This window comes from Eleginops maclovinus, chromosome 11 (genome assembly GCF_036324505.1).
Source record: "Eleginops maclovinus isolate JMC-PN-2008 ecotype Puerto Natales chromosome 11, JC_Emac_rtc_rv5, whole genome shotgun sequence".
In the NCBI taxonomy this organism is placed as follows: domain Eukaryota; kingdom Metazoa; phylum Chordata; class Actinopteri; order Perciformes; family Eleginopidae; genus Eleginops; species Eleginops maclovinus.
In genome coordinates this window covers 435,169-462,425 of record NC_086359.1, presented here as the reverse complement: position 1 = coordinate 462,425, position 27,257 = coordinate 435,169, and the positions used below count along the sequence as shown (strand labels likewise).

Below are 27,257 nucleotides of genomic sequence, written 5' to 3'. Positions count from 1 at the left end.
CTGTTGACACCTTCACACTGCACAGGAAATACTTTCACCCTGAGGTCATCTCTGATCCCCATCCAGAAACAGTTCATCATGACAGCAGCGCAGGAACACAGGGATTTCAGCCTCTGCAGACCATTGACATGCACTACAGAACACATTGTAGGAGAGGGCCCACAACTGGTAGAAACTTCAGGTTTATTAATAAAACAACAGACGTAGACACAAGCATGGCAGGGATCATGTGGTTTACTCCAGGAAGACTGGGGGAGGGGGGGGTAGTGCATGAAGCCTAACGACCATCAATCTACTCCAATCATTGGACCAAAAGAGCAGGGGCATCTGCGTTGCCCTGAACAATCTTAAGCCCCGCCTCCGCACAATATGCCCGTATCGCCGTCAGAGTCATTTACCCGATCACTCCCATAAGGGCTGTTGATGGTCAATGGGACAAAGTCTGATTGAGCCAGAATGACGTCACATAAGCTGCAGTATCCACTTCTGACCACCAGGGTCATTCCAAATATGGGCTTCAGTGTTCACTCCCTTCCTCGGTTCTTGTCTAGAACTCAGTGGCGGTTCTACATTAATTACACCCCGGGCAGAACTGGTGGACTTCCTGTCTATTAGTGGGCGGAGATTCAGGGGAGAACCTCGTACTCTCCGCCGTCACCGCGGCCACCGTCCTCGTCCACCTGGTAAATGTTTTCCAAGGCCAAGCTGCGGCTCTGCAGCTGCAGCTCCGACGCCACCGGGCCGAGGACCCGAGGCTCCGAGCTGCGAGACGGAAACAAAGGATATATTGATCACCATCAGATTTCTTTCTTTTGTGGCAGTCACTTCATTTCAGTTAAGAAAAGAATACAACTGAATAAATAAAGACTAAAGATAGATATGGATATAACTGAAACAGTAACGGTGCAATACAAATTTACATTAAATGGAATTAAAATACGTACAAATATTTTGGATTTTGTTCTGTGTTCTTTTTGTATATTGATTATTTTTGTGTGAATTTTAAGATGTTATCCGTCTCAGCTCAAACTTTTTGGCCACATTCAGGATTTTATATTACAAAAATATTTTCTGAACAAATTCTATTTTAGTTTTTGGATTCCCTTAAATTTTGGTTGGTTTTTAGCCATTTTTGTCATCCTGTAGACACTGGATTCCATGAGAGTCGCTCTACTTCAGTTTAAAAACATCATTTAAAGAATATAATAAAGACCTTAAATAAATAGAATAAATGTGCTAATTTTACTGCAATCACAACAAAGAGAAGTAGGTACAAATATGAATTTTACAATAGTATTAATAAAGATATCAATGATGGAATGAAAATGTGATTATTGTTGTAAATTTGAGCTCTGATGATTCATGAGGATATCAGCCTCATCCAGGAAGATGTCCGTTGATCTGAAACTAACGGCTGAAGCTGTAAGGTTTCCACTCATCACAGGTTTGACTCATGGATATTATCGAGTGATCCCTGAGACGGGGGTTTCGGTTCTGACTGATCCAGCTCTCTGAGTTTCAGTCGAGTGTTAGTGCGTGGGAGGGCGGTGCGACCCGAGGTTCCCTGAGATGGTGGGAAATCTACCGACTCGTGACGTCTCTGCTGAGTCACGAACCCCGAACTCTGCAGAGCCGTGTGAACAGAAGCGTTCCTCTGAAGCGGAGCACTCACTTGTTGCTGAGTCGTCTCTGTCGGCTGGCTGCAGAAATAAGGAAGAGAAAAGAAGCTCAGTTCCTCTGGTTCAGGGACTGGTGGACTGGTGTGTGAAGAATAAACACCATCACAAACAAACAAATCAAACTCTTCCTGTTCAACTCACCGAGAACCAGGACTGCAGCGACCAGCGTCAGCACAGCTAGCATCCCCAACACAACACACAGCAGGAACACACTGCTGCCCCCGGCCTGCTGACACACACACACACACACACACACACACACACACACACACACACACACACACACACACACACACACACACACACACACACACACACACACACACACACACATTAGCACTACACCGTATTTTATAAAAGGATCTGCAGTGGTTGCTCACCTCGGCGCTGAAGCTGCTGTTGGTCTGGAGGATCTGTGAGCTCATTAGATCTGCAGGACACCAGACAGAGTGTTACCCGTGTGTGTGTGTGTGTGTGTGTGTGTGTGTGTGTGTGTGTGTGTGTGTGTGTGTGTGTGTGTGTGTGTGTGTGTGTGTGTGTGTGTGTGTGTGTGTGTGTGTGTGTGTGTGTGTGTGTTACCTGCTGCTGTGTGTGTGTGTGTCTGCTCTGAAGCCGTCTCTGTGTGGGAAGGTGTGGTCGTCTCTGGAGCTGAAACAGAAACACGGTTTTATTAACGTTCCTAAAAAACATGAAGATCGGATTTAAGATTTTCCAGTTTTCTGTGAGATGTTTTTACTGGTTTTGTCGGATTATAAAGAACCCACATTTAGGGAATCCACACTTTTATGATAGTTTCCCCAGAAGTTATTTAGATAGTTTCATTCAAATATTTTTTGAACGTTTCCGTTGAAATGTGTTGGAATATTTTAGATTAGGGTCGAAATAAGATTTTAAGATTTTCCGGAGAAGTCAGGTTAGGGTTAGGGTTAACAAATCCAGTGATTTGGATTTTTGGGCAAACTGTTGCTTTTCCTACTGAAATAAAAAACTTCTTAAAGCGTTTTTTCTAAACGCTGATTTCCCTGACACTTAGACTTGTTTTCATTTCCATACCTTTTTTTAAATATTTGAACATTTTCTTGGACAGTGAAGGAATCCAGAAGAAGCTGAGGACCACAACTCCCATGATGCCCCTCACCAGACGTTACGGTTGTTTTCACACCGAGTAATGACCCTCACCTCTCTCCACCGTCAGATCGATGTGATGTTTTTCGTCATTGAACCAGCCTGGGATTTCCACCCTGCAGCCGTAGCGCCCGGCGTCCAGCTCCGAGACCTTGAGGACGGTCAGGGAAACGTCTCCGTCCAGCAGGCGACCCAGCAACTGGTACCTGCTGGAAGCCCCTGCCCCCGAACACCACCTGACGTCCGTCTGAAGCGGTCAGCTGCTTACTGCATCCAGAGTTTGGGATGTCCCCCCGAATCCAACATACCGCCAGGGGTCCGTATGTTTTAATGTCATATGTACAGGGCAGAGTCACGTCCTGACCTGAGACACTCGGCACTCTGAGGCCGGATCCTCCAGAGACTGAGGAGACAAACACAGAGAGCACAGATCAACACATAAACTCTGGTCTGAAGACTGATCCATCACCTCTGTCTCACTGTCACTGACCCGAGCACCCAGTCTCTGTTTCTCAGATCACAAGTCTTGTATTGAGTCTCAAGTGAAGTCCAAAATTCAGGTCCCAGATCTAGACATACAAATTCCCAATCAAGTCTTAGCATTCAAGCTCCAAATGAAATAGACACAACTCAAATTAATCCCTAAATCAAGTCCCAAGTGACAACTGATGAGTCCCAAAACAAGTCTGTGGGTCAAGTCTTACAGTCCGGAGTCTGCGGGCGATCCACAGATATACTCACTCTGATAAACAGAGGCGCTCCAGATCAGAGGGACGGTCCTTTAAATAACGCTCCTTATTATCAGCTCACTTTAAAACAGCTCTAAGATTAAGTTAAGGATGTTGTTCAAACTATAATAAAATACTAACAAATGTTTGATGTTCTTTAGCCTCGAAGCTCTGCAGAAACATCTCAACCTGAATAATAAAAACGGGACTTTCTGTTAATGAAATGAATCTGATCAAAGTTACCTGAGAGCAGAGCGAGGAGCAGAGCCAGCTTCATCATGAACACACTCACACACACTGACACACACATTTAAACACTGACACCTTCACACACACACACAGCGAGTCACACAGCGACACACTGTAAAAAGTGATGCACCGCGACTTTAATCAGAAGCACAAAAACAGAACGAAAACAGAAAAAAGTCTGAGTTTGACTTGATCGAAATATAAGAGAGCAGCCTCTGGTGTGAGAACATCAGCCTGAATGTCTTTTGTATTTATTTATCGTTTAGTTGGTAGGGACAGATACAGTAATGCATACATTAGAAACGTTGAAACCAGACATGGGAACATGTTTGTAGTTGGATTAAGCAGGATTTGGTAGCTCTCTTAAAAGTGGTGAAGTTAGCAGCAGAGTTCAAGTGATCAGGTAGCAAGTTCCAGGACTTTGTTCCTTTCACAGGAAAAGCTGTCTGAGCAAAAACAATGTAATGATCTATTCATTTATATCAGCGAGCCAGAGGGATCCCTTCCAATCAAATTGGGTCATAAAGAGGATCTTTTCATTGTATCTGTTAATGTTCAGCTGACAGGATGAGCCAAAGCCGGTCTGAGCGACGATGACTTCATCGCTCATGTGGTCAGAGCCGGACTTCCTGTCAGCGCCAGATGGAGGCATCGGTTACTTCCTGTCTGAACCTCGGATACAGTTTCACTTCTTCAGAAACACACATCTCACACTGCCAGAAATATCTGAGGCTGAAACACACATCTCACACTGAGGCTGAAACACACATCTCACACTGCCAGAAATATCTGAGGCTGAAACACACATCTCACACTGAGGCTGAAACACACATCTCACACTGGCAGAAATATCTGAGGCTGAAACACACATCTCACACTGGCAGAAATATCTGAGGCTGAAACACACATCTCACACTGCCAGAAATATCTGAGGCTGAAACACACATCTCACACTGCCAGAAATATCTGAGGCTGAAACACCTGCCCATTTTAATCAATCACTGGACCAAAGGATCGTTCAAAGATTTTTAATGAAAGCCGCAGGTCACAGGTTCGTCAAACAGTGCAATATCAATATATACAAACAAACAATAAAAGCAGGAGATCAGCAGTCGCATGGCCCTGATAGTAACGCACACTATTAGAGACAAGCATCACACACATCAACAAAGCACAGACAGTAAGGGAGTGTGTGTGTGTTTGGTATTGGTGTTTGCTTCCCTTAGAGCCTCCTCACAGACGAGGCTCCTCCTCACAGACGAGGCTCCTCCTCACAGACGAGGCTCCTCCTCACAGACGAGGCTCCTCCTCACAGACGAGGCTCCTCCTCACAGACGAGGCTCCTCCTCACAGACGAGGCTCCTCCTCACAGAGGAGGCTCCAGAGGGATAACTGGAATTTAGACGGGATGAGAGTAATAATCTACCAAACACTCCTCCCTACTTTCTGTGCTTATTGTAGATAGCATTTACTAGCTAGCTTGTAAAATGTGTGGCTAAGGTAAGATAGCTAGGTGCTCCCACTGCCCGGTACAACTGGAATGCACCATAGCAACCCTCTGATTGGCTGTGGTGCGTTCAGTGGGACTGTCTGGCCCAGAAGCCGGAAACGAGAGGGGATACTGGTTCTGTGGTGCTGGTTGGATGGTTCAGGAAGATGGGGGGTGTGGAACAGCTGAGAGCTCCTGAGGGTTTTCATTGGTCTCTGTAAATATACATGACTGCAGATCTGCACTTTTCTCCCCGGCTGAGCCTCGGCTGAACCACACCTGACTGGACCTGGTGATCAGGGCTGCAAGACACAACCAACAACATATTTCAACTTAATTAAAACGTTTTCTCCTGTCAGGTGCACCCCCCCTGACTTTAGTGCTGTTTTAACTGCTCTAACATTTACACAGAAACCAGTAATCATCACCACATTGTATTCACCAGCCTTTAAAACATGTCTCAGGTACTGGTTCTGATGGCTAACTGACTCGTGAAGTCTCTGAGTCATGATCAGTGTTGCCATAGTAACCTTGAAAAAGTAATCTGATCACTCCTTTAATAACTACTTAGTTACTTTACTGATTGCTTGATTTTAAAAGTAACTAAGTTAGATTACAAGTTACTTTATTAGTTACTTTCAGCAGCTGCCGAGACGCGAGAAGAAAGCAAACAAATCTTCTCAAGGAAGAAGAGAGAAAGAGTAACGCACAGTGACCTGGATAAGTAACTTTAATCTGATTACTGTTTGGAGATAGTAATGTATTAGATTACTCGTTACTGAAAAAAGTGGTCAGATTAAAGTAACTGACATCACTGATCATGAACCCCGAACTCTGCAGAGCCGTGTGAACAGAAGCGTTCCTCTGAAGCGGAGCACTCACTTGTTGCTGAGTCGTCTCTGTTGGCTGGCTGCAGAAATAAGGAAGAGAAAAGAAGCTCAGTTCCTCTGGTTCAGGGACTGGTGGACTGGTGTGTGAAGAATAAACACCATCACAAACAAACAAATCAAACTCCTTCCTGTTCAACTCACCGAGAACCAGGACTGCAGCGACCAGCGTCAGCACAGCTAGCATCCCCAACACAACACACAGCAGGAACACACTGCTGCCCCCGGCCTGCTGACACACACACACACACACACACACACACACACACACACACACACACACACACACACACACACACACACACACACACACACACACACACACACACACACACACACACACACACACACACACACACACACACACACACACACACACACACACACACACACACATTAGCACTACACCGTATTTTATAAAAGGATCTGCAGTGGTTGCTCACCTCGGCGCTGAAGCTGCTGTTGGTCTGGAGGATCTGTGAGCTCATTAGATCTGCAGGACACCAGACAGAGTGTTACCCGTGTGTGTGTGTGTGTGTGTGTGTGTGTGTGTGTGTGTGTGTGTGTGTGTGTGTGTGTGTGTGTGTGTGTGTGTGTGTGTGTGTGTGTGTGTGTGTGTGTGTGTGTGTTACCTGCTGCTGTGTGTGTGTGTGTCTGCTCTGAAGCCGTCTCTGTGTGGGAAGGTGTGGTCGTCTCTGGAGCTGAAACAGAAACACGGTTTTATTAACGTTCCTAAAAAACATGAAGATCGGATTTAAGATTTTCCAGTTTTCTGTGAGATGTTTTTACTGGTTTTGTCGGATTATAAAGAACCCACATTTAGGGAATCCACACTTTTATGATATTTTAGGGTTTCCCCCAGAAGTTATTTTAGATAGTTTCATTCAAATATTTTTTGAACGTTTCCGTTGAAATGTGTTGGAATATTTTAGATTAGGGTCGAAATAAGATTTTAAGATGTTCCGGAGAAGTCAGGTTAGGGTTAGGGTTAACAAATCCAGTGATTTGGATTTTTGGGCAAACTGTTTTTCCTACTGAAATAAAAAACTTCTTAAAGCGTTTTTTCTAAACGCTGATTTCCCTGACACTTAGACTTGTTTTCATTTCCATACCTTTTTTTAAATATTTGAACATTTTCTTGGACAGTGAAGGAATCCAGAAGAAGCTGAGGACCACAACTCCCATGATGCCCCTCACCAGACGTTACGGTTGTTTTCACACCGAGTAATGACCCTCACCTCTCTCCACCGTCAGATCGATGTGATGTTTTTCGTCATTGAACCAGCCTGGGATTTCCACCCTGCAGCCGTAGCGCCCGGCGTCCAGCTCCGAGACCTTGAGGACGGTCAGGGAAACGTCTCCGTCCAGCAGGCGACCCAGCAACTGGTACCTGCTGGAAGCCCCGCCCCCGAACACCACCTGACGTCCGTCTGAAGCGGTCAGCTGCTTACTGCATCCAGAGTTTGGGATGTCCCCCCGAATCCAACATACCGCCAGGGGTCCGTATGTTTTAATGTCATATGTACAGGGCAGAGTCACGTCCTGACCTGAGACACTCGGCACTCTGAGGCCGGATCCTCCAGAGACTGAGGAGACAAACACAGAGAGCACAGATCAACACATAAAATGACTTACATCACTTACAAAGCCCTACATAAGCTGACTGAGGACTCTGTAATGAATCTTTTGGACCAAATGAAGTCAGGGTAAATAATAATAAGGTGAATATAAGTTACCTGAGAGCAGAGCGAGCAGCAGGGAGAGCTTCATGATGAACACACTGACACACACTTACACAAAAGGATTTGCTAAACAGCTAAACATGTTTGTAAGATGTCTGTATTTGTCTCTCGAAGTTGAACCGGGTTCAATATAAGCGATGATGACTTCACCGCATCAGCGAGGGACTTCCTGTCAGCAGCTATAGTGTCAGCTCCTGTTTGAACCTCAGACTCCAGTTCCAGCTCTTTAACAGACAGACGACCTCACACTGCATTTCTATTGGCTGACAATAAATAATAATAGACATGTTAAAATCAGGGTAACCAAAGACATACAATAAAATAAATCCTTACTATTGGATTCCTCAGTGCCTTTACTCTCTGTTTATATTCACTTGTTTCTTATGATGAAAATAATAAATGTTTCCTCCCTCTCTGGGCTCCGGACCCCGGTCTAATAAAGAAGGTTTAAGTGTTGTTGTCTGCTGTAACTCGGTTTGTCTTCACTGTGTCTGAACAGTGAACAGCAGTATTTGCATTACCTGTGAACATGTCAAACAGCTGTGAGCTGTGTCATTTTAAACATCTTATTGAGTCTAACACTTTGTTTGCTGTAGTATTGAAGTTCATCCATTTCCATTGATAATACTTTGCTACAGTTGTAAATTCTACTTATTATTACTGTACATTTCAAATAGTTGATTACTACAGTATGTTGTCTGTTTTATAGCCAGAGGGGGTTTAATGCTTTCAGATAGATTACATCATTATTATATTTGGGTTTCTACATTTGTTTTACCCTAAATCTTTGATTTCATTTCATTGGTATGGATAATCTCTTTTGAAAGTCTCTTAACACAAAGACTGAATGGTGGTGCTCTCTATATGCATACTATCTCAAGCATTTATTGAGTCATTACAAATGCTCAACATGAATACATTTTGATTTAACAGTTTGTGTTTCTGTTGTAAAGCGTCTGCTCTTCTCCTAATGACTGATGGCATTTGACTTGACATATGAAGGACGACAACGAACTGACTAAGAACACAAGGGAGAGCAGGACTACATACAAAGACACTAATCACAACACAGGCCACCGCTGGGGAGGGAGGCACAAACACGAGGGCAACAGGGGACAACAATGAGACAATGAGACACAAGGGAAACCAAAGACAGGAAGTAGAACTGCACATGACACAACGGAGGGAAACATTTCAAAATAAAGGAGGAAACTACAAACACCACACAAGGATCTTGACACCTCCTTGTCTGCATGCTTTTTCAGGCTGTCAGAATCGGACTGAACTGCAGAGGCTCAGAATACCTGTTCTGATGGTGCCGTTTGTGATCATGCCACACCTTTGATTGACAGATGGTGTGCTTGCTATGAATTGATCTGTGTTTCCAAACACCTACTAACATTATATATTTCTCTTTAAATCAATAGCACTGTAATGCAACAGGGTGTCCTCAGCTTGTTCTGTTTGTTACAGAGACAACAGGTAAAGACAGCTTGTGGAGTATGGATTGTTTTTACAGGACGAAGCCAACCTTTATAGCGCTTTGTTTCCTTTTCTCTCATTGTAAATGATCTATATGTGTTTTACAGGTCTGCCTTGTCCTTCCATCTCTCAGGGTGAGATCATCCTTCATCCTCAGCTGGTACATTCAGCCGTATCAAGCAGCTAGAGGACAGACATAATACAGATGGTGGCAGACATAGAAGCATGAAAAATAGGGGGTATGTAAAACTGAAATATGAATTGAAGGTAAAATATAAACTATACAAGAGCATATGGAGACAGGAATGCCAGGTAAAGGGACGGTGTTGAGATTCATCTGAAACTATAAAATCATTGTGCTGACTTCCGGTCGGAACACCGTCAAGATGGTCGCATAGTGAGGGAGCTCCCGGTTGAGCCAGAGCAGTAAGAGCAATATCCCCATACAAACCAAATAAATCATTCCGCAAAAGTGTGGCGAAGGGGGTTAAAAACACCATATCACCACTGTGAGCAATACACGTCGTCTGAGGACAGCCGGGCGAGGAAGACAGGCGCAGCAACAGTTAGCAGCGAACAGGTTTAAGCTAGCAATCAACACGTGCAGTGCGGAGAAATGGCCGACTTGGATCTGATTCTGCGAGAACTAAGAAGCTTTCGCCAAGAGAACAAAGAACAATTAGAGAGAATAGAAGAAGAAATTATTAAGGCGAACACCAGACTGGACGAGGCGGAGGGACGAATTGAGAGAGCAGAAGAAAGAATCCCAAACACAGCAGAAGTTGTCACGGCTATGCTGAACTGCACACCAAGCTGGAAGACAAGTTGCTGGATCTGGAAAGCCGCTCCAGACGTGATAACTTAAGGATCTATGGGGTGCCGGAGGGATCCAAGAAGGAATCGACCACAATGGTTTCATTTGTGGAAAATCTGCTCCGCGAGGGTCTCGAGCTAACTAATGACATGCCCGACCTGCAGATTGATAGAGCACACCGGTCTCTGGGACCGCAGCCGCCGGAAGACGCACCGCCACGCTCCATCGTAATCAAGCGTCTAAGTTTTAAAACCAAAGAGACATTACTCCGCATGGCAGAAGGAGGGGTTTGCCTGGCAAGAAAAACACATACACCTGGACCACGACTGCCCGCCTTTAATACTGAAGAAACGAAGAGAATACACAGAGATACGAAAAGTGCTGAAGGAAAACACAGTTAGTTAAAGTTAATTAGTGGTGGAGATCCACTAGTTCATAGACTGGGTCGCTCGGGGACAATTTTTCACTTTTGATTTTTTCTTTCTTCCCCGACATGCGACTGTTGCAGGTGAGGGCCTCTCCCTCCGGACTGAGGGAGACTTTCAGGTTAACAGACCCCTACATAGGGAGACACGAGGACAAAGGGGGTTTAGTTTGATGTTTATCATTATGTAGGGTGACCAGATTTGAGGTGGCGAAAAAGAGGACACTTGCGATTGTTGGGGGGGAAGTCTAAGTACAGTAGACTTCTGTGCAAAGCGCCATTCAATTTAAGTACACGCTTAATGGTCCCATGAAAAACTGAAAACCGGACGTTTTCATGAGTTTATAAAACCCCCCCGGACGCTCCGGACAGGACATAAAAAGAGGACATGTCCGGGCAAAAGAGGACGTCTGGTCACCCTACATTATGTTAGTGGTTCATTCCCTGCCGGGTTTCGGGGGAGGGGGAAGCGCCCCAGATGTTTGTTTGGGAGGGAGGAGGAAATCACATAGATGCATAACAGATCCTTAAAAGTAACATCCTTTAATATAAATGGAGTACTCGATCCAGTTAAGAGGGGGAACGTCTTATTAAAGAAAGATCAAATTCAAACAGCTTCTTACCGGAGACCTCAACGACTCCGAACAGATCGGGATTTAAACAGGTTTTCTTCACATGTCGGGGAGAGGAGTGGCGACTCTGATATCCAATGCAGTAAACTATGAACACATATCAGAATATAAGGAGGAGGAGGGCAGGTTTGAAATGGTTCCAGGAAAAAGAGATGATATTGTGATAAGTCTCCTTAACGTGTGTCCCGCCGGGCAGTGACTGGTCCTCAAACGTATGGTTGATTTAATGACAGCAGAAAGTCCAGGGATTCTAATATGTGGCGGTGACTTTACATCCGATTAACCCCGAAGATTGACTCATCAAACGGGAAATCTGGGGCCAAAAACAATAGCAGGAGATTAGGTGTTTGGATGCGTGAAGTTGGGATTGTGGAGGTGTGGAGAGAAAGCGAGACTACAGCATTACTCCCACGCTCAGTGTCTACTCAGCATCCATTATTGTTTTGTGCTTGAAGCAGATCTTTTTAGGGTGGAAAACTGTGAAATAGGACCCAGTACTATTTCAGATCATGGACCCATCTATATGTCAATCTATCTGGATAATAGTAAGAAATCCACTCTCTGGAGACTGAACTCAAACATCCTGAATAACCCCGTTATTAAAGATAAATTGAAAAGGGAAATTAAATTGTATCTGGAAACCAACGATAATGAAGAAGTGACCCCACCCATTCTCTGGGATGCATTAAAGGCAGTCATAGCCATCTCTTCATATGAGAAGAAAATTAGGGAGCAAAAACTAAAAGAATCGGAAGAGGACTTGAAGAGACTACAGAAAGAACACGCAAAGTCTCTCACAGAGGATAACAGATGGAAGATTACAACATTAAAAAAGAAATAGACAAAATAAATATTCAGGAAACTCAGAAGAAGCTCCTTTTTACAAAGCAACAGCACTGTGAGTCGGTGGGAGATCACTGGACCTTCTATCATACAGGTTAAGAAAACAACAGAATTATATATAAAATAAGAAACTCAACAAATGAAATGGAAACTAATCCGGAGAAAATACAACAGTGCTTCCAACAATACTATCAAATATGATATTCCCAACCACAGACAAGCGACGACCAAATCGATAACTTCCTGACCCGGGTAAATCTTCCAAAGATTTCTGATGAACAGAATGAAAACTGAACATCTAAAATAACAATAGAAGAAATTCAATCAGCGGTCAGGAGAATGAAAGGGGGGAAGTCTCAGGGACCCATGGTTTTTCCACAGAATGGTACAAAACAATGCAAGATCAACTAATTCCAACTCTATTAAAAACGTTCAACTGGGCTTTGGAAAACAAACGCACCCCCCCTCGTGGCGGGAGGCAGTCATTTCGATCATACCTGAAGAGGGGAAAGACAAACTGCAGTGTGGGAATGACCGCCCTGTCAGTCTTCTAAATGACGACTATAAATGATTCACCTCCATATTATCTAAAGAGTAGAACGGATATTACCAGTGTTAATACACAAGGACCAGACGGGCTTTGTCCGACTAAGACAGACCCAAGATAACATCAGGAGGACACTGCACGGTGTGAGGCAGGTCGCACAACACAAACGGGAGGCATTGATATTAAGTTTGGATGCAGGAAAAGCGTTTGACTCAGTGAGATGGTCATTTCTATAGAAAGTACTTTCAAAATGTGGCTTCCATACAGCTATAACTGACACGTTTACAGCACTATATAATAAACCCACAGCTCAAATCAAAATCAGTGGAGACTTAACCAATCCTTCACTCTGGAACGAGGAACGACACGGGGGTGCTGTGCGTCGCCGCTCCTCTTCGCCTTGTTCATTGAACCCATGAGTGGACTAATTAGGCAGAGGGAGGATATAAAAGGGGTAACAATGACATCCGGGGGCAGACATCCGGGGGCAGAAACTGGCCCTATTTGCCGACGAGTTATTGATAAGTATAACACAACCTACTCAGACACTCCCAAAAGTGATGAAATTGCGAGGAGTTTGGTTTAAACTCTGGTTATAAAATGAATATCAATAAAACTCAAGTATTGACGTTTAATTAGGACCCTCCCTCTTCAATTAAGACCATGTACGACTGGAATTGGGAGGCTGAGTCCATTAAATATTTGGGTGTCTCACTACCTAGGGACTCCACGAGATTATATAACATCAACTATGGCCCGCTAAGTTCAAAGATGAAAGCTGATATCCAGAGATGGAACGGTATTCCCTTTTAAGTTTGAGCTCCCGGATAGAATCAATTAGGATGAATATCCTTCCACGGATGCTGTATCTTTCCCAGTGTCTGCCAGTTAGAATACCACCTACCACAGATTAATAGCAAGATCTCTGTGGCAGGGGAAAAGGGCCAGAATTAGATTTAGAACGCTGCAATTAAGAAAAGATACAGGAGGAATGGGCCTTCCCTGCTTACAGGAATACTATCATGCAGCTCAACTAAGATCCTTAATCTGCCTATGCTCACCAACATGCACTGCAGCATGGAAGGACATAGAAGGAACGATGATAAAGGGAATCCCAATAACAGCCCTGCTAAGTGATAACAGACTACAGGGAGAACAGGAGATCCCGGAAGACTCTGTGGCAGGCAGCCTCCTGAAGTCCTGGCAGGAAATAGTCTAAATGTGCAGGTTAAAAGACACAACTGAAATGATGAGGTGGTGTGCATATGGCTCAGACTTCACACCAAATAAAACCGACGGCAGATTTAAGACAGATCACAAAAGGTTTAACTACCTATAATTCATTTGTTCACAAAGGGTCATTTCAGAGCTTTGAAAACCTACAGAAGGACCACAGTCTGGGGAAAGAGAGGTTTTCAGGTACCTGCAAGTGAGACATAGTTTTAACTAAAACATTAGAGACGTTGGGAAAAGATCAGGGTTCATGGTGGTATTCCTATCACTTACTAAATCCGGAACATGCAATAAAATGATCTCCAAATGATATAATGCCATACAGTTATCCAAACCAGAGAATACAGAATACGTAAAGAGGAAATGGGAAAAGGAAATACGGGTGAAGATCTACGGAGGAGTATTAGGGCCACATGAAGAGAAAAAAAGTCAGAACTCTGCCAGGAACCGAAGGGGGCGTCTGGTCCTTCACAACAGAGCTGGTTCGTGTTTGGTTTGCTGCTGAAATGGAAGACTTAATTGAGTGTTATTTCAGGATTGGGTTAAAAAGGAGATCCTTGGTGTCTTGGCGCAGAATCACAATATTATTATTTCTATCCGTACGTTAAAGAGGCGTTGTCGCAAACTTGGTCTTTTCAGGAGGCGTAATCAGACAGACATAGACCAAGTGATAGCCTTTCGTGCAGGAGGAACTGAGGGGAAATGGCCAGATGCAGGGGTATCGTTGGCTGCACCTTCGAGCAGTTCAGAGGGGATTGGTAATCTCGCAAGAAACAGTAAGGCAGATCATCAAAGCACTTGATCCACACGGGGTAGAAATGAGACGGGCCCATCGTCTGAGGCGCCGTCTGTATACAACCCGCGGGCCTAATGCACTTTGGCATATGGATTCATATGACAAATTGAAGCCATTTGGGATTTGCATCAACGGGTGCATCGATGGCTACAGTCGTTATGTCTTATGGATGGAGGCTTACACCACCAATAATGATCCCACAGTCATTGCTTCCTACTACCTCCAGTGTGTTGAGCGTGTTGGGGGCTGTCCAGAGCGGCTGCGAGCTGACGGGCACTGAGAACGGTCACGTTGAGGGCATGCAAAACTTCCTAAGAAGAGAACACGGCGATGCATTTGCCGGCGAAAAGAGCTTCCTGTACGGCCGCAGCACTGCAAATCAGCGCATCGAATCCTGGTGGGGTATCCTTCGAAAGCAGAGCGTCCAATTTTGGATGAGCCTTTTCAAATCGGTGCAAGATGCTGGTCACTTCTCCGGGGATTTTGTGGATTCTCATGCAATTTTGCTTCCTCGAACTAGTTCAGGTAGGCTATATGTGCATCAAGACAATAATTCTCCACACACACACACACACACACACACACACACACACACACACACACACACACACACACACACACACACACACACACACACACACACACACACACACACACACACACACACACACACACACACACACACACACACACACACACACACACACACACACACACACACACACACACACACACACACACACACACACACACACACACACACACAGGCAATATAGGCCATAACAAACCCTTGGCTACTACTTTGCATGGAGGTAATCAAAACACTGCTCATGTGTCATATTGTAAAAATACACAGGAAATGATTGTGATGTATCGTCATTGACAAAATCAGATGATCATGTAGACTAATTAAGCACTATCCATTGTCTTGCAGAAAGAGCTGGACGAGGTTGTACGGACATGGAATTCTCATCGAATCAGACCAGTTCCATCCAGGGGTGACTCTGGGGGTCGCCCAGTCCTACTCTACACAGCCCCACAGATTGTTGGTGGAGAGGACAGACTGAAGTTGTTTGATCAAGAGGAGATCGACCTTTGCAAGGAGGAGTGCAGACCCAAGGGTCAATTGCCTTGTGATGAAGATGTCTTTGATCTGTCAGTGTTGCTGATGCAGGAAAATGGATGGGACACTCCTAAAGATGCGTCTGATGCTGCTGAACTGTACACACTGTTACGAGAGGAGATACGAAATAATCTTTGAGGACTGACTGCCATCTCCTCTGCCTCCACTGCTGTGCCCATCTCCTCTGCCTCCACTGCTGTGCCCATCTCCTCTGCCTCCACTGCTGTGCCCATCTCCTCTGCCTCCACTGCTGTGCCCATCTCCTCTGCCTCCACTGCTGTGCCCATCTCCTCTGCCTCCACTGCTGTGCCCATCTCCTCTGCCTCCACTGCTGTGCCCATCTCCACCACAAACAGCATTATCCATACTGAATGTAAACTACATAGAATATGCTGTAATGTTTTATGTTATGCTGCTTGATGATGCATATCAATTGAAATGTCTGTCACATTAAATTGCATGCTTTTCCAAAATGCCCTTGTATTTTGTTCATGTGGTCCTTTTTAAGACTCGGCTATATTTATTTATCAGTATGATCTCAGCTTTTGTTGGAAGTGACAATAACCTGAACTTACTTCAGAAGTAAGACTTTCTAGGATATGGCTATATCATGTTTAGAATGTGCCACAGTAGCCCTGCACCACAGAATAAGAACAATTGTATTATCAAATGGAGTACAAGCATTATATTAATATATCAGAGTAGGTAACCCCGTCATCATGGGGTGTACTGACAGGCAACAGGAGACAGAGTAAAGGGTGCTTGAGTGGTGTACCCAAAAACCATCTTCAGGTAAATGTTGGTAAGATCTGACCTAAGATTTTCATCTGTGGAGTTGATGTGGAAGTTGTGCACTCCTACAAATACCTTGGTGGGCACTTAGATGAGAGACTGGTGTGGTCTAGGATTACACAGGCCCCTTATAAGAAGGGGTGGAGCGATCTGTGTTTTCTACTACAGTTCAAATCCTTTAATGTCTGCAGTAACCTGCTGCAAATGTGCTATCAGGCAGGGACATCTAGTGGTGGTGTGAAAGCAAAACACCAACAAACTGCACAAGCTGATCAGGAAGGCCTGCTCAGTCATTGGTGGAGCAATTCAACTGGACTCAGTGGGGATGCCTCCGGAGCAATGGATACTGGACAAGCTGAACATTCTAATCCACTGATTGGCAAGTCTGTTGAGCTGAAGAGCACCTTTACTGGGTGATTTCCTCTAACTGTTTTGACTAGAAGATACTGTTGTTTTCTACCAGCAGTGATGAGGCTGTACAACTCATCTCTATCACCCTCAGAAACTAACGTGACATATTTTATTTTCATCTATCTTACTTTTGTTTGATTTTGCACTGGACAGTGCTGTTGTGACACGCTGCTTACCCTGCCACAGACCTCACAGCATGCCATCACTGAATAACAATGTAAGTGACAAATAACATCACTGACTTCTTAAATGGTTTCGAAAGCGTTTACTTAAAACTCATTTTACTTATTGTTTTCAATGTACTCAAGTACACTGAGCAGCTCAAGTTCCAACAAACAGCACATAGGCCTATTGTGTTCAAACAGCACATAGGCCTATTGTGTTCAAACAGCACATAGGCCTATTGTGTTCAAACAGCACATGTCAAACAGCACATAGGCCTACACCATATAAAACATGACAGCTTTACAAAAATACAAAAAAATGCATACAACAAAAGTTATGTAGTGCTAGAGAACAGTATACATAAAAGTATAGATCAATATTTCAAGAGGAGTAAACTTTCAAATGCATGTAGAAACATTTATGACCAATATGCATGTGACAAGCCAAAACATACAAACCTCAGTCAGACTCAAACACATAGCCTAAACTGTATAAAGCATGAGTGCAATTATACAGTTGGCTGTATAAAGCAAACAGCTGAAGTGCTAGAGAACATAAACATATCTGTTACAGAATTAACGTTTCAGGTAGCAGCGTTTTCAAAGCCCTGTAAAAACATCCCTGAGCAACATGCATGTGACAGGGCAAAACATCAGACGCCTAGACAATGTCCATAACCCAGATGTTGCTGTCCAAAACAGCATTGAATTCTGATCTAAAATCTGGGAAGTTATCGTAACTATCTGACACCTCCAGCACAAATCCACGTGTGGCCAATAGGCCTCCTGGAGAAGTCTGACATATTTGTAAAGACAACCTGGATTTTGGTACAAGTCATTATATCACTACCAGTTGTGAAACGCAGGAATTTTCCGAGATGGTCCTCGTCTAACTCTCTAAGATATCTTCTCAAGTGGTTTTCCACCTCTCGCTGTTTTGAGGTCATGACCTCTTGGAAGTCAAGTAGACCTTGAACTCGTCTTGGATTGAGTCTGAGTGCCTGATAGCGTGCCAGTAGGTCCTCATGAGCAATGTTGACCTTTCCATGCATCACCTGCTTCCAACAATCAATTACATACCTAGGTTTTTGTACTAGTTCTTTATGTGCAATCTCCTTCAGGATCTGTGGAAGCGTTTCCGCTTTGATCATCTTTCCGCACTCGTAGTTCTGAAGGACTTCCGTGAGCTCACTGGGATCAACTGATGAGAAATCCTCAAGCGCCTTTTTGAGAATGTCCTGGTCCTGAATACTCACATACTGAAGGAAGCTTTCTAGGAGGTTGCTGCACACAGATCCATGAAAGAGGTCCTCCATCAGAGGAAGAGCTAATTTTATCGGTAAATACTGACATGTTTGTAAACCTGAAAGCAAAATTCTGGCAATGGCCTCCCAGGTTTCACAGCTAAAGTCATGCCTAATGAATGGAACTGACTGCTGCTCCAACAGTACAGCGATCATAAAATTCTTGCCAAAAAGAACAGTAAATATCTCTGACAACACCTTCGCCAATCCCCTTTTCTACACTGTTATCTGGAAGCATTCTCCTCATAATTAATGGGCGTGTGAGCAAAGTAGGATCCATGAACTCTTTAATCAACTCATTTAGGCAATTACCGTGGTGTATGGTTATTATTTGGGCGAGACTGGCCTGTGATGTGGAGCCAGGTAGTTGTGCTGGAGATGCATCATTGGATACTGTTGGTGTGGAGAGCAGTTGCTCAGGTGGTGGGTCCATGACTTGCTGAAGTGAGGAGGCAGAATGCAATGACGAGGAAACATCCGAGGTTATGAGTGGCTGCAGTTGGAGTTGGGGCTGAAACCCAAAATCAAATGGTTCTGTGTCATCGTCAGCGTCAGCTTCAATTTCACGACAACCCGGACCAAAGGTTACTTCTAATTCAATGTCAGTTACCAGGTCACATTCAAACAGTGTGCCATATCGTATGCCAGTGATTGTAGCACCATCCTCTTCCTCTTGTACTCTTTCACTTTTATTCTGCTCTGAATCGCACTGAAGATCATCCTGTTGTGAAGCATCATGTGAGTCCTGGTGATCATCCTCCTCATCCTCATCTATTGTTATTACACCGCCTTTTGATTTTTCACCATCTGTGGCACTATCATCCTTCAACTCCTTGGGGGAAGTAGCAACATAAAATCTCCATGCACAAAGTATCATAGATAAATCCAACGGTTACATCCTCATGGACAGGGTTCTGTTTGTAGTCCCTCAATTCAAAGTTGAACTCAGATTCATGTCCTTTTGATGACAATCCATCTGGAAAGAAGAGCCTCTTTCCTTTTTGAAGGACCTCATCCATTCCACATTCTATTCCAATAGGTACCATTCTTGTCCCTCCTCCCTGTTAACCTCGTATTTGTTTCCTTTGTTCTCCCTCACAGTGCAACCATCCAATTTCAATCTTTCGATGGGTTGCGTTCCGCCTCTTGTTTGAAGAACCTGCTGATGAATCAGCTGGCTCTGCATCTTGTGTTTGGTTTTCCTCAGCATTATTTCGCTTCTCAAGCTTGACCCTAAGCTTTTCAAAAAGACCCATTTTGGTTTTTTGTGTTGTCCCATTTCTGCAGAAACTCTTCAATGCCAGACGATCCCCAAATGAGGAAATGTATTTTGCCAGGTCTCCATCTTCCATGCAGGGAATGACATCTTTGTCAATCTGTGAAATTATCAAAATAAATGTAAGTTGTTTTACTCTCACAATCACAAAAAGATATGACTAAAGCTCAGTGTGTGTGACTGTTGTATCTATATGTGAGTGTGTGTGTGTGTGTGTGTGTGTGTGTGTGTGTGTGTGTGTGTGTGTGTGTGTGTGTGTGTCAACCCCCTGCTCTTATAACTGCTGGAAGGTGTATGTACTGTCCTTAAAGCTAACAGCTAAACTCACCTCTTCAACAAATCCCCCAAGGAAGAGGCAGGTCTTGTAGTTAGCGAGGTTTATTGAAAAGAAGGTGAAACTGAAATAAACCCAAATACAGCAGGTAAGTGTAAGTAATATCTAAACACCAGATAAGCACCAAATAATAAGGTAAGTATTACAGATATCTACACAGATAGACAGGACAAATAAGTAACTGAATGCTATACTTAGCTTAGCTTCCATGCTAATAAGGTCCATGGTAAATCCCACACAGGAATTGCTAACATTAGCTGAGTCACACATCATTTCCAGTCCAGTAGCTGCATTACTGAGTCCACATGAATTCACTTCGCCTAAACTATGTACTTACTCATTCACTTCTTCTTTCTACAGGTTAATCAACACAAATGTACTTACTGGCCATGCCACACCAAAACGGAACGGTAATGTTCAGAGGAGCTGAGCTGACATGTGACCTTCACCCTGAACAACTGAAAAATGACTATTCCCAGAACAGGAAGTGACATCATACCCCAATCTGAGAAGTTACTGTGTCAAAATAAAAGTCACTATCAAAAATATAATCCCTGTGACATCACAGTGTATGTAAGTGTGTTCTTCTGTGAGTGTGGCATATGTGTAAAAGTTCCACACATTTGGGGTTCACATTAACATTCATGTCACAGACTAGTCCAGACAAGCACAGACTGACGTTTACACACACACTTTACCTTGTCCTCCTCTAAGTGTTTTATTACTTCCTCTAGGACTCCTCGTTGGCGTAGGAAATCAGACACAGTGACACTGGACACGGATAGTCCTGTGAAGAAGATGCAGCACAATTAACATTGTTAAGTAATGGTTGCACTATGACCAGTTTACACACTAATATGTGTTTGCACTGTCTGCCAATGCTGGTGAATATGGGCTATTCAATAGGTACTTTCTTATCAGCAGTGGTTCACAAGTGCTGCTGGTTTTACTTGAAGTACTAAATGTGCTAGATGACAGGTGAAGGGTCACACAAAATGAAACGCCAGTTTTAAGACGGCTAAATAATAACCCATAGCAGGGTTTATCAAGCTATTTATCTGTGTTAGACGGGCGACAGGTGTAGTCTAATCTTAATTTCTTGAACCCCTAAACTTTTATTACAGAAATGTGTTCTATAGGCCTTCCCCCCTTATTAGTCTGCTGCCCATGCATAATAAATAGGTCAATACAGTATATGGCTGTATGTTGAGTATATGGCTGTATGTTGAGTATATGGCTGTATGTTGAGTATATGGCTGTATGTTGAGTATATGGCTGTATGTTGAGTATATGGCTGTATGTTGAGTATATGGCTGATATTTCATTTGAAAACTACACCAAGCATGTCAGAGGACAATTACAGGAACAGTAGAAACGTGGAACTGTCCATTTTGTATTTTGAAATTAGCACTGATAGGGACGTAGCCTGTGCAAGTAACTGAAATACACTGTTCAGTAAAAGTGGCATGATATTTTATCGATGGGAAACTTGGGCTGTGCAGACGCACGTTAAGCTACCTAGCTCGAAGGACACCTAACTGACAACGCGCTCAATGGGAAACGTGCTTGCCATTCCGGCTTAACATCGCAAGAAAGCACAAGGCCTACAGTAGGCCTATATTAACCCACACATGCGTTAAGTTACCCTGATGAATATGATTCATTTGAGTCTTTCTTAAAGATATCAATGCAGCCATCGGCACATAAGCCCAAATGGACGGCAGCGATGACAGAGATGTAACAGAGCTGTATGGGCAAAGATAGTTCATATACCGTCTCTGGTATGAGTTTACGCAATCATAGTAAGCTAGACTAACCTATGCCTACAAAACGAACACTATCACCTCATATACGTTAATTCACTCACCTGATGCAGCCATGGCATGCCGATCGATCCCGACGCCCTCCTCATGCCATCCTGTAACTGGAGTGACTCATAGCCCACTTTTATGGAAGGCTCTGTTGTGAGGGACTCGTAGCCCACTTCCGCCGTTCCTGGCAGATTCCTGACTGTTTTTCTCAGAAATGTAAAAAATATTTTCTCTTCATGTGGCCCTAATACTCTTCCGTAAAGATCACACAGGAGAGCTGGGAGAAAATATGTCAACTGCAATGGTTCTCAACCAGGTCAAATACATGGCGGGAGTTTTGTTGGAGGAATAAACAGGATTTTTGATCACAGCCATACAAAACGACACCAGGCAGTGGGGACGCTTGCTGGAGGCTCTGTGGATCTGATGGAGCCAACCACTTTCATATTTTTGGGACTGCCAAGCAATGAGGTCTTACTGGGAAGAGATCCACAAACATATCAGTGATGTATTTAGTGTGACCATTCCATTACCATGTGAAACCTTGTTTCTGGGTAATAGATTGTTTGAAACATGGAACATAGAAGACACCACGTTGCTATACTGCTGGCAGCTAGTAAGACATGTGTCACGAGGAAATGGTTAAAAGTGGAGCCTCCCTCCATTGATGAATGGGTTGACATTGTGTATGACATGTATGTTATGGAGAAGATCTCTTTTTCCCTAAAAGTTGAGAAAGAAAAGTTTTACAGGACCTGGTCCAAATGGACTGAGTACGTAAAACCAATCAGATCTGATTTGACGATACGTGTGCTTCGTATGAACCCACCCTCATGTTGGTTTTCCTCCTTTTTCTCTTTAAAATGGGAGGTGTGCCCCCGGGTTCTGTTCTTTGTTTTGTCATAGATGGAGTAATTTAAGTCCAAAAGAAAACTCCAGAAGGGCAATATGAACAAAAGCACTCATCAGTCCTACAGACACCCTTTCCATGTTCTTGACTCAAGTTGTAATCGATGTGAGTGATGGAGATGTTCAGAAGAAAAGTGGATTTAAAAAAAAACATTGTGCTAAATTAAAATATGCTGCTGGATCAGAGACACATTTTAAGTCTAAATATAAAACAGTACTTAGTATGGTACCGTGCAGAACACATGATGCAGGTAACTGCACCACATTACTGAAGTTATGCATACACTTTGTGTTAAAGTCATCTGTATTGCTTATCCATTGTTCATTTCTATTATAAATAACATCTATCAAGTTTAAATGTGTGTGTCTTCACTCTACATGTCTCAGCTGTTCTAATAAAGGGTCTTTTCTTGAGAGTTTTGATATCAGATCCTCTGCTGTACACTTTCTGTAGAAATAGAAATAAAACTACCATCATAATTTCAAATGAGTTATTAATCATTTAACAGATGTAGAACACTGTGATGAGGTCAACATCTGATAATACAATTAAGAAAATAAGAAAAATAAAGAGGAATATTTTTTTTAAACGTAGAATAAAGTAAAGAAGGGAAATAGTACAAAAGAAACAACACATGAAAATAAATGATAATGGACCTCTGCAAACTCAAGGAAATACTATGAATATCTGTGATAGTAAAGCAGTGTGAGTTCAACGTGATCAAACTGTTCAGGGTTATTGTATCATACCAGTCTCTGGGGGTCTCTGAAGGTCTCTGAGGGGTCTCTTGGGGTCTCTGGGGGTCTCTGATGATGAAGATGTAGTACTCCATGAATAGAGAAGTAATCCAGCAGCAGAATGTGAGAGCTCCCTCTCTCTCTGCTTAGGCTGGTGGGGGGGTCTCTGAGTGAGGGTGTGTGTGTGTGTGTGTGTGTGTGTGTGTGTGTGTGTGTGTGTGTGTGTGTGTGTGTGTGTGTGTGTGTGTGCGTGTGCGTGTGTGTGTGTAATTAGCTTCCTGCTAAAGCTGTTGCTGTGGAAGCTCTCAGCTGAGGTGTTAGCATTATGCTAACATGAGGGCGGGGGCTGGATGGATGAACAGCGAGTTCAGCCACTCCTCGGGAGGCGTGATGTTTATGGAGAGCCGGACTGACGCACGTGTTATGGCTCAGAGAGAGCCGCTCACTGAGACCTTTTAGACCCTCCAGATCAAGAGGACAGACTTCCTGTTTCCTGAGAGACGTTTCAGTCTGATTCACAGAGCAGCTCAGAGCTCTGCGCTCTACCATGCTGCTGACGTCAACAGAACCAACGCAGTGACCCAGACCAGGAGCTCTGGGCCCAGGGGACACTAAAGAGAGACGCACACAGCTGGAGATCAGGGGACACTAAAGAGAGACGCACACAGCTGGAGACCAGGGGACACTAAAGAGAGACGCACACAGCTGGAGATCAGGGGACACTAAAGAGAGACGCATACAGCAGGAGACCAGGGGACACTAAAGAGAGACGCACACAGCTGGAGACCAGGGGACACTAAAGAGAGACGCACACAGCTGGAGACCAGGGGACACTAAAGAGAGACGCACACAGCTGGAGACCAGGGGACACTAAAGAGAGACGCACACAGCAGGAGACCAGGGGACACTAAAGAGAGACGCATAAAGCAGAAGACCAGGGGACACTAAAGAGAGACGCACACAGCTGGAGACCAGGGGACACTAAAGAGAGACGCACACAGCTGGAGACCAGGGGACACTAAAGAGAGACGGACACAGCTGGAGACCAGGGGACACTAAAGAGAGACGCACACAGCTGGAGACCAGGGGACACTAAAGAGAGACGCACACAGCTGGAGACCAGGGGACACTAAAGAGAGACGCACACAGCAGGAGACCAGGGGACACTTAAGAGAGACGCACAAAGCTGGAGACCAGGGGACACTTAAGAGAGACGCACACAGCTGGAGACCAGGGGACACTAAAGAGAGACGCACACAGCTGGAGACCAGGGGACACTAAAGAGAGACGCACACAGCTGGAGACCAGGGGACACTAAAGAGAGACGCACACAGCTGGAGACCAGGGGACACTAAACAGAGACGCACACAGCTGGAGACCAGGGGACACTAAAGAGAGACGCACACAGGTGGAGACCAGGGGACACTAAAGAGAGACGCACACAGCTGGAGACCAGGGGACACTAAAGAGAGACGCACACAGCTGGAGACCAGGGGACACTAAAGAGAGACGCACACAGCTGACGCACACAGTTGGAGACCAGGGGACACTAAAGAGAGACTCACACAGCTGGAGACCAGGGGACACTAAAGAGAGACGCACACAGCTGGAGACCAGGGGACACTAAAGAGAGACGCACACAGCTGGAGACCAGGGGACACTAAACAGAGACGCACACAGCTGGAGACCAGGGGACACTAAAGAGAGACGCACACAGCTGGAGACCAGGGGACACTAAAGAGAGACGCACACAGCAGGAGACCAGGGGACACTTAAGAGAGACGCACAAAGCTGGAGACCAGGGGACACTTAAGAGAGACGCACACAGCTGGAGACCAGGGGACACTAAAGAGAGACGCACACAGCTGGAGACCAGGGGACACTAAAGAGAGATGCACACAGCTGGAGACCAGGGGACACTAAAGAGAGACGCACACAGCTGGAGACCGGGGGACACTAAAGAGAGATATACACAGCTGGAGACCAGGGGACACTAAAGAGAGACGCACACAGGTGGAGACCAGGGGACACTAAAGAGAGACGCACACAGCTGGAGACCAGGGGACACTAAAGAGAGACGCACACAGCTGGAGACCAGGGGACACTAAAGAGAGACGCACACAGCTGACGCACACAGTTGGAGACCAGGGGACACTAAAGAGAGACTCACACAGTTGGAGACCAGGGGACACTAAAGAGAGACGCACACAGCTGGAGACCAGGGGACACTAAAGAGAGACGCACACAGCTGGAGACCAGGGGACACTAAAGAGAGACGCACACAGCTGGAGACCAGGGGACACTAAACAGAGACGCACACAGCTGGAGACCAGGGGACACTAAAGAGAGACGCACACAGCTGGAGACCAGGGGACACTCAAGAGAGACGCACACAGCAGGAGACCAGGGGACACTTAAGAGAGACGCACACAGCTGGAGACCAGGGGACACTAAAGAGAGACGCACACAGCTGGAGACCAGGGGACACTAAACAGAGACGCACACAGCTGGAGACCAGGGGACACTAAACAGAGACGCACACAGCTGGGACCGGAGCGCTGGGGGACGTTCAGGGTCATAAAGCTGGACTCAAAGGAAGATTAAGTTCACGGTCTAATGTTTATACTTCGTACAAAACAGACATAAAGCTAGCTAGGTTGCTAAGTTAGTGAGCTAGCCACCGAGGGCTAACGGGTTCTTAGTGTTCCTGGGCGATGACGAGGAAATCCAGAAATACGCAAATTCAAATCGACACACAGCAGGATTTTGAACACAATGTCTGGTTTTTGTTGTCATTGAAATACACACACACACACACACACACACACACACACACACACACACACACACACACACACACACACACACACACACACACTTATCTCCTGCGTGTTTTACCCCGGGGGTTCGAACCGGCGTCTCCTCGGGCGTCCCCGTCTCGCTTCATCAACACCTTGAGTTATAAAATAAATGTTATGGGTTTAAAGACTTGAGAAGAAAACAAACCCGTTCATAACTTTATATTTAGGACCCGTTTTATGTTTCCTCTGAGCAGACCTAACGTCCTCAGGAATGTTTTAAAGGGCTGTCAGCTGAAGTCCTCCGATCGTAACTCAAGTGGATGTTCATTCCTGCAAGACTCGGTCTTAAAGCCACAGGACGAGGAGTCAGAGTCATGCTGCTGCAGGAACCTTCAATCTGCTCTCAGTGCTGAGTGTTTAAAGCATGGAGACACGTCACCATGGAGACACTACATACTGATAGAGGGACAGCTTCATCCCTCAGGACAGACTCTGCTGAACGCCTGAGCTGAACTGTTGTTGTTGTTGTTGTTGTTGTTGTTGTTGTTGTTGTTGTTGTTGTTGTTGTTGTTGTTGTTGTTGTTTTACGTTGAGGAACCTGTGAGCCGAGTCATTCAATTGAACACACGCAGTATGTGAGATAGCTTCTAAAGCGGGTCAAGTTCTCCTTAATGTCTCGGTGAGGATGTCTCACAGCTGAGAGCTGAGGGAACAACGTGTTTTTGTGATGTTTAAAATAAAAAATGTTTGATTCTGCTCAAAAAAATGATGCTATATTCATTTATTTACACTAAAACTTTTTTGCTAAATTTCAAGACTCCATTCAAATGTAAACTTTCCACATTTCCAGCGATGTGTGAACCCCCCAAAAAGTATAATTGAAATACTTTTGAACTACATTTGAATCAACTTCAGTTATCCTGA

At 44.6% G+C, this 27,257-nt stretch overlaps 1 protein-coding gene and 1 long non-coding RNA gene across 8 annotated transcripts; both read right to left on the bottom strand.

Moving 5' to 3' along the window:
• Nucleotides 1-163: 163 nt before the first annotated feature.
• Nucleotides 164-26,596, bottom strand: LOC134872051 (T-cell immunoglobulin and mucin domain-containing protein 4-like). 6 transcript variants are annotated; one of them, XM_063895148.1, is made up of 8 exons: nucleotides 23,545-23,603; nucleotides 7,894-8,155; nucleotides 7,396-7,743; nucleotides 6,790-6,858; nucleotides 6,601-6,650; nucleotides 6,302-6,389; nucleotides 6,153-6,180; nucleotides 164-762 (listed from the first exon to the last, which is right to left on the bottom strand). In XM_063895148.1, the coding sequence occupies exons 2-8, from the start codon at nucleotides 7,925-7,927 to the stop codon at nucleotides 627-629; spliced, it is 753 nt and encodes a 250-aa protein (XP_063751218.1). In that variant the 5' UTR covers nucleotides 7,928-8,155; nucleotides 23,545-23,603; the 3' UTR covers nucleotides 164-626. The 6 variants fall into 6 exon arrangements, with proteins under 6 accessions (XP_063751218.1, XP_063751215.1, XP_063751216.1 ...); XM_063895145.1 differs by lacking the exons at nucleotides 7,894-8,155; nucleotides 23,545-23,603 and adding an exon at nucleotides 26,431-26,592; XM_063895146.1 differs by lacking the exons at nucleotides 7,894-8,155; nucleotides 23,545-23,603 and adding an exon at nucleotides 26,431-26,591 and having other exon boundaries at nucleotides 6,302-6,386.
• Nucleotides 17,247-20,543, bottom strand: LOC134872754 (uncharacterized). 2 transcript variants are annotated; one of them, XR_010166854.1, is made up of 4 exons: nucleotides 20,459-20,543; nucleotides 20,069-20,138; nucleotides 17,437-19,840; nucleotides 17,247-17,396 (listed from the first exon to the last, which is right to left on the bottom strand). It is a non-coding gene; the product is annotated as an uncharacterized LOC134872754 (long non-coding RNA). The 2 variants fall into 2 exon arrangements; XR_010166855.1 differs by having other exon boundaries at nucleotides 17,247-17,370.
• Nucleotides 26,597-27,257: the final 661 nt, after the last annotated feature.